General features: G+C 31.5%; 1 protein-coding gene across 3 annotated transcripts in view; it reads left to right on the top strand.

Annotated features, from left to right (window-relative positions):
• The first annotated feature begins 7,413 nt into the window (after positions 1 to 7,413).
• LOC139527589 (leucine-rich repeat-containing protein 74B-like) overlaps positions 7,414 to 12,232 on the top strand; it is a 51,018-nt gene continuing 46,199 nt past the window's right edge. Inside the window, exon 1 of one of the 3 annotated variants that reach the window (XM_071323104.1) lies at positions 7,414 to 8,369. In XM_071323104.1, the coding sequence (XP_071179205.1) occupies positions 8,043 to 8,369 (327 nt within the window). In that variant the 5' untranslated portion in view covers positions 7,414 to 8,042. The remainder of the gene's footprint in view (positions 8,370 to 12,232) is intronic. The other 2 variants (XM_071323102.1, XM_071323103.1) reach the window with 2 other exon arrangements.

The raw sequence follows: 12,232 nt of genomic DNA, 5'->3' as shown, positions 1-12,232 counted from the left end.
ATTACACGCGCCAAAATATACAATCATTGTAAATAGTGAACATGCACCTGTTGAAAACTCAAGATTGTCATTAATTTCTTTTAATCTTCAATCAATATGCATAAACATGATAAATATCGTTAAATGAGGTAATACACTAAATAAAATGATGAAAAATATTGACATTTTAATTATGTTTTCCTCTTGTTTGATTTCAGTTCTTTGTATTTCACAATTTGCGTATGTATTTTCTGGACAATGGTGCACAAATTATGCATTTTGCAAGTTTAATATATATTGTACTACAAAGATATTTTTAAAAACAAATTATAAGATAAATATATTATTTTTCTAAAACACAAGTAAAAGTAATATAATATATAAATAATCGGGTAAACGTAATACTTGCTGTTATAATATATATAATCAAATATTATGTAAAAAGTAAAATCACATAAATACTGAACTCAGAGGAAAATCAATTCGGAAAGTCCATAATCACATGGCAAAATCAAATAACAAAACGCATCAAAAACGAACGGACAAGAACTGCATGTCGTATTCCTGACTTGGTACAGGCATTTTCAAATGTAGAAAATGGTGGATTGAACCTGGTTTTATAGCTAGCTAAACCTCTCACTTGTATGACAGTCGCATCAAATTCCATTATATTGTCACCGATGCGTGAACGAAACAAACAGACACAATAGGTAAAAATGTCAAAAATAGGGGTACAGCAGTCAACATGTAAATAAATGTAGCAACTGGATTCAGGGGCGGATGCAGGAATTTTCGAAAGGGGGGGGGGGTGCTAACCCAGGGCACCCAGGGCAAAGGAGGGGTGCAAAACATATGTCCCGATACAAATGCATTGATCGGCAAAAATAAAGGGGGGGTGCGCACCCCCGGAACCCCCCCCCCCCCTGGATCCGCCACTGGGATTAGATCATGTTTCTTTTTTTTTCTATCAATATTAACTTTCGTTAAAATTGTTTTCTTTTGCATATTCTTTAAATATTTATTTGAAATAAGTATTTCTAATAATAAAAAAAAAATGTTTTCTTGTCGCTTCTTGTCGCTAATATCATTCTTCTTGTCACTTCTTGACGCTTCTTGTCGCTAAAATTCTTCTTGTCTCTAATTAGTGAGACCGTTAATCGTGTATAGTGCTGATTTCATTCAGCAAAGAAATTTTGAAAATACATATAAAGGCTTATATACATGAAAAAGTAATGAATAAGAAATCATTTATATTTTATTGATTTTCATACCATCAACAGATTTAAGTATATTGTGTACAGTTAACTTGATACGAAACAGTTGTATCGTTCACAAGTCTTGAATGACCACTTTACAGATAGCTCGAAACTGCACAAACATCTTTCGTTGATTAATAGTGATCAGTATCAGGTTTTAATGAATGGCAAAACAGTTAATTTCTTTTAATAATCAAATACAATTGAGGAACACTGGAAATGAATGACTGAAATGTACCATTATTCAGTATTTTTTTATAGATATGAAAAGTCTAGAGAAAATTTTTCCCGCCATAAATAGTCGTCTCTAGAGTTATCATATTATTAACAAATTATTTCTGAAGGTTCATGAAGAGGTTTTAGTTGTTTCTCTCAGTCTGATGAAAAAGTTATGACAGGCATGATCACATCGTGAAAACATATATCAGTATGTACAACATATAAAAGTGATAACCAACACATAAAAATCTACATAAAAAAGTGTTATAAACAAACTTCGAAGTTATCTATCAAGATCTTTAATAGTCCAAATAATTATGACATCTTGAAAGGCTATTATATTTTTTTTTCTTTGACGCCTTACATCAACGAAGGAAGGAGTCAAAGCAAATATTTGAAATAGCCATGCAAGACGTCATAAATTATTTGGACTATCAAGATCTATAAATATTGCTGCACACTGACACATATATTTACATATCATGTCGTGTATAGCATATGTATCTGATTATTATGATGTTTATTTTATTTTTTCCTTTCTGTTACATTAAAGGAGGGTGTTGAAGAAAAAACTTAAGTATAAGCGCTTTCAAAATGCTGTTTTTGGCATACAAAACGTGATAATTTAGCCTCTAACCATTCCTTTATAGACATATAGGTGTTCAGATATACAACAGGTACCAGAATGTGAGTTCTGTTTATTGCAATAATCAATTACTTGGTAGTCATATTATGCATCAATAACAGCTAGTGCCTTAAAGAGGGGGCCCCCAGTGTTTTCCATTCAGCGTTTAAGCCGGGTGTGCCAACCACCTTCTTTTGAAAGCCAACCACCTTTCTATTTTAGGAGGTGGTTGGCTTTTTTTTCAAATTCCGGATTTTTTCCCAGTTCCTTACTGTTAAAATTTGAATACTAATCGCGCCTTACTGATTTGTTTTCATGGACAACCGTCCGGGTTAAAGATGGCGTCCAATTTGGCCCTGGGTCAAAGATGGCCTCCAATTGTCAAATTTCAATGTTCTCATCTATCAATTGGGGAAAAAGAAATGCAGATGACAATGATGATAAAGAAAATACCAGACCAAATAAGTTAAATAAAATTGATAGTAATGTTGAAGTTGTGGAAATTGAACAAAAATCAACCAAACAACAGAAAAGACACTCAAGTGAAGACAAATATGAGCAAGACTTCATATTGGAAAGAGGATTTAGAACCATGGCTAGAACTTAAGTCTGTTGTTGTTAAATCCATGCTGATGCGTAAAATTGTAAATGAAAAGAGAGAGAAAAGAGATTAATTGTTGAAAAAAATCAAATCAAAGAATATTTGACAATTAATATGACTACTTATATTTATGTTTGTTCAACTCCATTAAATGGGAATATTATACTAATCTTTATTTTTGTGACCCCCACGTGCACCCACAGTAAAAAAACAAACACGGTTGGACATTTAAAAAAAAAACCAACTGGTTGCAAGTGATTTTTTTATAACACCCACCTTACCTTAGTGAAAGAAGGAAAATACTGGCCCGGGGTCCACTCTAGTCATACTTTAGCAATTTCCTATATTATCAACTAGGTTTTTTTCCAAGAAAAGGGGGGTCTGGGCCCTGAAAAAACTCTTAATCTGCCTCTGGATAGAATTATATATGAATTTACAGTAACATGTATAAGTTTAATTGCATTATGATTGATTGGCCTTAATCGTTTTTTAATAATTATAAGGCAGGGATGAGATTGTTTTTCCAGCATTGATTGTTATCTGCCCTAATAGTATAATATAATGGCTGTAATATAAACTGTCAAACTAAATTATGTTGAATACAGGTTTTAAACATTTTTATTTCGGTATGTGTTCTGTAACTTGCATATACTGACTGTCACATCGATGAATACTTGCAAAAGAATTGCCCCTCTAAAACTTCCTTTCAGTGTACAAGTTTCTTTTTCCTAATCCTAAGACTATAACATGTACAAAAGTAATTTGAAATTTGTATTTTTCAAGGTGAGGATTTAAGATCCTTAAGATGTTTTCAATTTACCAAAATTAATCCTAACACAGAATCATGAAGGAGAAATTTATTTAAAAGACCAGGATTAAAGATGTTGGTGATTTTTTTTACCAGTTTTGAAATGGTTTGTCATTGGCGAAACAGGTACAATGCATTTTATTATATAATTCATCTTAGCTACTTTTATATGATAAAACCAATAGAAATTAACAAAATTTATTGCATTAAAGATTCATTTTAACTAAATGCGAAAGGAAAAATATACATGTGAACATCATGACGTATGTAGCGAACAAAAATTGCCATATTTTAAAGATTCTTCCACAAATTTCAATATATATGTAAACAAGAGAAAAATTAGGCCAAGATGTAAATTCTAGCTTGTAGACTATAATTATACACTACTGTATCCCACCAATATTTATGTTCATCTTTGACATCTGCATCATAAATCGTATTTAAAAAAATAATATGATATGTTTTAATGCCATCACATATATATTAAGATTACAAAAGATACAATGTACATGTACAAGTTTTTACAAGGAAACTAGAAATTATCCAATACTTTAAATTTAGAGTTATTTCCCTTTATCTGAGATTTCCTCTATTTTTATCAATCACTGTTTTAAAGCTTTTAAATTTGATAAATCTCACTGGAAAGTTGTATATATATAATATATATATCATATACTTCTTCAATATTTTATATTTTCCCCTACACTTGAAGGTTATCAGTGCGACATGTCTCTTTTGAAGACATTTTGTTTGTAAAAAAATAGCAAATTTTACTAGAGATGTTTTATAACCTTAACATTTCTTTGTTTTGGTTTTCTTAGAACAAAACAAGTAAGCTTACAGTGGCATAAACTATTATCATGATTAAGACAGAGACATATATCAACTTTCGTACACAATTCTTTTGTGAGAAAAAAATTATGTTAATGTGTATTTCTAATATTTATCAATAAATACAAGAAGATGTAGTATGAGTGCCAATGAGACAACTCTCTATCCAAGTCATAATTTGTAAAAGTAGACAATTATAAGTCAAAGTACGGTCTTCAACACGAAGCCTTGGCTCACACCAAACAGCAAGCTATAAAGGCCGGGTTCCAAAAAATTACAAGTGTAAACCATTCAAACTTGAAAACCAACAGTTTTATCTATATAATAAACAAGAAACATTTATAAAACACATCAACAAATGACAACCACTGAACATCAGATTCCTGACTTTAGACAGTAGCAAACAAAATTCAGCAGGTTTAAACGTTTTAATAGGTACCAACAAAACACACTCAATTTTTCTAAACTTAATTGAAAATACATGTAGTTGTATGAACTATATATGAGTCCAATACAGATAAAAGAAAATGTCAATACTAGCCTACTTCAGAATACGATACAATCTCCTTGTAGAAGCATAAACTTCAATTACAATAAATTGTACTAAAGTTCACAAGAGTTATCTTTCTTTTTCAGTTGCACTATACAATATTGTATCATATACCAGCTAGGAACCTGCTTGAAATTGAAGAATACTTGGAAATTTGAGGTTTTTTATCGATTAGCTTTTAATTACTTTCAATAATAGTACTTGTCATACATATGTTCCAATACTAGCCTACTTCAGAATACGATACAATCTCCTTGTAGAAGCATAAACTTCAATTACAATAAATTGTACTAAAGTTCACAAGAGTTATCTTTCTTTTTCAGTTGCACTATACAATATTGTATCATATACCAGCTAGGAACCTGCTTGAAATTGAAGAATACTTGGAAATTTGAGGTTTTTTATCGATTAGCTTTTAATTACTTTCAATAATAGTACTTGTCATACATATGTTCCAAATGCCCCCCCCCCCCCCCCCTCCCTTAATTTATTAAGACCAATGCTAAGGAAATTCACAATTTTAAAATTCCAATATTTGATACGTACATACTTTATGGAAACCTGAACTCTCCAGTAGCAGAAGAATATTAGTTACATAGTGTGCTAGTGACCTTATACGGTATATATGGGGTCATTAAATCCCATATGGGGTGAGAGCGAAGCTCGAATCCCTATATGGAATTTACTGACCCTATATATACCGTATTACGTCACTAGCACACTATGTAACGAATTTATCTTACCGACTATCTTAACGTGTGAAATTAAGACTAGTGATTCTCAAAATGAGCAAGTCTTCAATACAGTATTAGCACTAAGAAAATACTTCCATTGATCCTACAAAAACAGATGCCAACAATAACGACTTGTAAGGTTTAAATGTGTTTTATGAACTTATTTCAATCTTAATCATCAAATTTCTTCGTCTGTTGGAACTTGTAAGATTTTTTCTCAGTACCGTTTTGTTTTTTATAAAGGGACATAACTACTTTACTAACCGTGTATGAAATAAGCCCCGCCCCCTTCTTACCTAATAAGGAATATAAAGGGACGTAACTCCACTACTAACCATGTATGAGATAAGCCCTGCCTTCCTACTAACGTAATATCAAATATACACGGTTTGCACGCGGACGCTTTTAACCAATCATATTCCTGGAAATGTATAGGAGGTAAGATAATGAATATGACACAACTGCACTGACTGCAGTTCTTCACAGTTGTTGTTCATTATATGTTGGTGTGTTTTTTTAATTTTTTGGGGTGAAAATTAGAAAAAACGATTTTGGGAAAAACTTTGATATTTTGAAGTACAATTAAAAAAGAGAAAAAAAGAGAAAGTATACCGAACTAAGAGGACTTTTAACTTCAAGACGAGAAGTGGTAAGCAGTTTAAGAAAAGCATAACCTCATACAGTCCCAAAATTTTAGTATATTTGGTGTATATCATTCCATGACAGTTAACAATTTTATGTGTACCAGTGCTGATGTTAAGTTTCCATATGTCAGCAAATGACATATATATATAGAATACATGTACTTTTTTTTTAGTTGAAAATTTATTAAGGTCAATGCTAAAAAATATTAGTTGGGTTGTTTTAGGTGCCTACAATCAAAATGAATTGAAAAGTCAAAAGATGAAATGGCCTGATTTGCTCCAGTTTAAAAAAATCTGTGAATTCTGGCAGATCTTAATACCCCCACAACCACCAACAACTTCTAAACTAAATTCTGAATCTGCAACAAAGCATTTGATTGGATAAAATAACCAATGGTCATGTTTTCAAATTGATATTTAAATATCAAAAAGAAGATATGTGGTTTGACTGCCAATGATACAACTCTGCACAAGAAACCAAATGACACAGCTTCCTCCGTCAATACTGACCTCCACAAAAAGACACAATAGTGCTAAAAACTCCAAACAATCAATCAACAAATTATGACAATTGAGATAGTGTAGAAGAAACTTATAAGAATTTGAACACAGTTATGACAATGACAACAGACATGGTTAAAAAAATTAAATTACTGGTAGAAATTAAAAACTTAAAACTCTTATGAAATAATTGCCCAACAAAACATAAATATTGTAGCCTTAAATGAATACACACTGTCAAACTATGAAGGTCATGAACTTTATCTGATTTAAATAGATAGGTTTGCCCTTTTAAATATCTTTCCCTCAAAGCTAACCAATTATTGCATTAAAGATATAATTTGTTTATATTATCTTTCTGTTTGAAATTTCTTTAAAACCTATAACAAAGTTATTTCGTCTACTTTATTTTTAAAATTGTTTGCAAATTTGTTTTAATAGTCAAAATAACTATTTTTCTTTCAAAGTAGATCCATTAATTTTAATTTGTTTGCATAAATTCTACTTGGACTATTTTCTTAATTAATAATTAAAAACATGAAAAATATTAAAAAGAAAATATATAATTTGAAAATTACTGGTATTTATAAAAGAAAGTTTTTGGAACAATTATTTTTCTGAATAACTGCTGATTTAAATAAGTGATATTTTTTCGACTAATCATCTGTCAGTTTAAAGCTCCAAGCTTGATCTGTCCTGATCAATTTTCCGTATATTACGATAAACAAAATTGAATAACATCAAATAGAAAATGTTGTCTGACACATATATATATATATATGATGAAGTTAATGTATATATATAGGTATATTGGAAAATAACCTAACGGTTTTATAAATAGTTGGATGAAAAATCTTCCTAAGGAGTCATCTATTATTCATGCGGATAAGAAGTTATACTTTAGTATATAATTGGATTTCTCAGATTTCGTAAAGTACAGGATTTAAATCTTTTCTGAAGCACGAAATATTGATGTGTTTGAGTTTAGTTTTCTATTGAATGGATATTGAGAAATATATATACAGTTAAACGTTTCACTTTTAATTTTTTCTGATGTGAAAATATATAGTTGAATAGAGCTATAGTTATAGTGAAATTGTTCATTTTGTGTTATTTAAAATGGAAATATTGTGAGAAAACTAATTGCTGAGAGATTGGATAATTTATTCATTTATGTGTTATAAATTTCAATTAGAAATTTTTAAATTGATTTAAAAAAAAAAAATGGTACTTTATTGCAATAGATGAGTGAAATTTTAAATGAAAAAGACTTCCAACTATTGAAGTTTGAAAAATGGCTTTATTAAATATGATAAATAAAATGGATACTTCAGAAGCACCTTGCAGTCGAAAAGCCAAGCGCCAACAGAAAGTTGAAATCCAGCAAGATGCATTTGATATTGATGATGATGAAGAAATTCCTATCATCACCGAAGAAACTGAAGAAGAACTTGCTGCATTTGAAGCAGTAAATAGACCAAGAACAACTAGTGGAAAAATCAGGGTCACAGAAGAAACACGACCAGAGACCGCAAGTAGTCTAAAATATCGGCCAAAAAGTGGAAGGTCAACATTTGACAGCAGACCAACAACTGCAGTTACTTTGAAAACAAAGTCAAGGGTAGGTTTTATTTTTATTAATTTTTATGCCCCACCTACAATAGTAGAGGGGTATTATGTTTTCTGGTCTGTGCGTCTGTTCGTCCGTCCGTCTGTCCCGCTTCAGGTTAAAGTTTTTGGTCAAGGTAGTTGTTGATGAAGTTGAAGTCCAATCGACTACAAACTTAGTATACATGTTCCCTATGATATGATCTTTTTAATTTTAATGCCAAATTAGTGGGTTTACCCCAATTTCACGGTCCACTGAACATAGAAAATGATAGTGCGAGTTGGGCATTCGTGTACTGGGGACACATTCTTGTTAAAAGTTTTATGTATTTGACCTGTTTATAAAGAACATATGAGATGGTTTTCATGGACAGGTATAAAGGTTGATCTATGTTGTATTATGAAAAGGTGGAGAAAATAACACGACTTTGCTAAACTGCAATCATTATTCATGAATGTTAGAGTGTAAATTGATGGTATACAGAGGTTATTTATAATGAAATGCTATAAACGTACAGTGAATTCATAAATTATTGCATGTATTTATTAATGGTGATATTTGAAGAATGGACAACAAGTCCGAGATTTAAAATTATTGCATTTTCAGGAATATAAGTTCAGTGATACGCATCAGATATACAAATTCTCACCCAGATTTATTCATAATAATTTTTGAATGTACAATTAAAGAAGTTCATTTAGGGTTAGTCTTACTTTATAAATTCATTGCTAGTTAAACGTTTTGTACTAAGTTCCAACTTTGAAATTGATAGTATAAAACAGTCAACAAAACATTACTTATATTCATGATATAAATTCAAGAGAAAATTGAAGATTAAGCAACACAAACCTTACCAAAAATTGAGGGAGAACTCACATGCTCTGTAAGGGTAATAAAATTCCTCCTGCGCTAGAGGATTTCATATAGTGTTACCTATCCAAATATATGTCACATTCAATGAAATGAAATTCAAGTTACAATCGAGAAATTGATGAGATTGTGAAAGATATTAGACTCCTACCAATGGTTCATAGTATTTGTGGTGGTGGTGGGGGGGGGGGGGGGGGGGGGGGGGGGGGGGGTGGGGGTGTGATTATCAAAAGGGAGGATGTTGTATAAATGAATAGATGTTCGAGAGTGATGTAGACACCCTGTATAAAAAGGGTCGTAAGATTTATGAAATTTTACTATTCGTCAAAAATAGACAACTATTAACTTCTAGTAGTGAACAGCTGTTTGGAATGGACTAGAATTTTTCTGGCCAGTTACTTCAAAAGTCTTAGGTATTTGACCAACCTCAACATATTAAATCATTTGATATCAACTGTTCTCTTAGGTTTAATACAATCAGTTGGTCCTAGCCCAGGTACAAATTTAGAGCTACTTCTGCATAACTAATATAACTGTCCGTCGTCGTCATTAACTTTTACAAAAATCTTCTCCTCTGAAACTACTGGGCCAAATTAAACCAAACTTGGCCACAATCATCATTGGGGTATCTAGTTTAAAAAATGTGTCTAATGACCCGGCCAACCATCCAAGATGGCCGCCATGGCTAAAAATAGAACATAGGGGTAAAATGCAGTTTTTGGCTTATAACTCAAAAACCAAAGCATTTAGAGCAAATCTGACGTGGGGTAGAATTGTTAAACAGGTGAAGATCTATCTGCCCTGAAATTTTCAGATGAATCGGATAACCCGTTTTTGGGTTGCTGCCCCTGAATTAGTAATTTTAAGGAAATTTTGCTATTTTTGGTTATTATCTTGAATATTATTATAGATAGAGATAAACAGTAAACAGCAATAATGTTCAGCAAAGTAAGATTTACACATAAGTCAACATGACTGAAATGGTCAGTTGACCCCTTTAGGAGTTATTGCCCTTTATAGTCAATTTTTAACCATTTTTCGTAAATCTTATTAATATTTTACAAAAATCTTCTCCTCTGAAACTACTTGGCCAAATTAATCCAAACTTGGCCACAATCATCTTTGGGTTAGTAGTTTGAAAAATGTGTCCTGTGACTCGGCCATCAAACCAAGATGGCCACCATGGCTAAAAATAGAACATAGGGGTAAAATGCAGCTTTTGTCTTTAACTCAAAACCCAAAGCATTTAGAGCAAATCTGACATTGGGTAAAATTGTTTATCCGTTCAAGATCTATCTGCCCTGAAATTTTCAGATGAATTGGACATCCCGTTGTTGGGTTGCTGGCCCTGAATTAGTAATTTTAAGGAAATTTTGCTCTTTTTGGTTATTATCTTGAATATTATTAAAGATAGAGATAAACTATAAACAGCAATAATGTTCAGCAAAGTAAGATTTACAAATAAGTCAGCATGACTGAAATGGTCAGTTGACCCCTTTAGGAGTTATTGCCCTTTATAGTCAATTTTTAACCATTTTTTGTAAATCTTAGTAATCTTTTACAAAAATCTTCTCCTCTGAAACTACTTGGCCAAATTAATCCAAACTTGGCCACAATCATCTTTTGGGTTAGTTGTTTGCAAAATGTGTCCGGTGACCCGGCCATCCAACCAAGATGGCCGCCATGGCTAAAAATAGAACATGGGGTAAAATGCAGTTTTTGGCTTATAACTCAAAACCCAAAGCATTTAGAGCAAATCTGACATGGTTAAAATTGTTTATCAGGTCAACATTTATCTGCTCTGAAATTTTTAGATGAATCGGACAACCCGTTGTTGGGTTGCTGACCCTAAATTGTTAGTTTTAAGGAAATTTTTGCTGTTTTTGCTCATTATCTTGAATAATATTATTGATAGAGATAAACTGTAAACAACAATAATGTTCAGCAAAGTAAGATTTACAAATAAGTCAACATGACCGAAATGGTCAATTGACCCCCTTAGGAGTTATTGTTCTTTATAGTCAATTTTTAACAATTTTCATAAAATTTGTAAATTTTTACTAACATTTTCCACTGAAACTAATGGGCCAAGTTCATTATAGATAGAGATAATTTTAAGCAGCAAGATTGTTCAGTAAAGTAAGATGTACAAACACATTACCATCACCAAAACACAATTTTGTCATGAATCCATCTGCTTCCTTTAATATTCACATAGACCAAGGTGAGCGACACAGGCTCTTTAGAGCCTCTAGTTTTGTAGTTTTATTGGGTTTAAAGCATGTTTTTGGTAGCTGAGGTTCAAATTTTGTTCTGCTGCAGCAAAAGCTTGTTGCTGTTTGTGTTCAGTCTTTTCCTTATGTTGACTTAAGGAACTTGGGTTTCTAGTTTGATTAAGATTTTTCCTTCAGCTAGCATTCAACAGTTTTTTGGTACCATTGACAACATGTATTAAATACCACATAATGAATCTTAATTAACAGAACTTTATATCTTTACATAGCGTATTTACTCTCCAATTGACTGAATACAATTTATAAAGTTTTGTTGGAGTTTCTATACGTCCATTGAGTGTATTTGGACGAGACATCTATAAATCTTCAAAAGGTTGATTTAGGTACATGTTGAAAATTTAATAAGCAAATTTTGCCAGGTAAATGCCTTTTATTTAGATATTTAATTGTCACCTTGTAACATGAAAAATCCATTATGCAAATACTCCGTAGATTCTAAAAGATTTATTGACATTTATCGAAATCTTTTTATATACATTAAAGTATAAAAATTTTCATTAATTTTAACTACTTTCTAAATATTTAAATTCTAACTGTGCTGTGATAATATAAGTGACAGTTAGGCCACAACAAGTTAAATCATGTTTTATAAAAATAAATAGATGTGGAATGATTGCTAATGAGATTACTCTACTACACCAGAGACCAAATGATAAAGAATTTAACAACCATAGGTAATAGTACACCTCTCAGCAATGAGCAAAACCCATA

This window comes from Mytilus edulis, chromosome 6 (genome assembly GCF_963676685.1).
Source record: "Mytilus edulis chromosome 6, xbMytEdul2.2, whole genome shotgun sequence".
Lineage (NCBI taxonomy): Eukaryota > Metazoa > Mollusca > Bivalvia > Mytilida > Mytilidae > Mytilus > Mytilus edulis.
The sequence above is the reverse complement of the archived record's forward strand: the minus strand, read 5'-3'. Positions and strand labels throughout refer to the sequence as shown.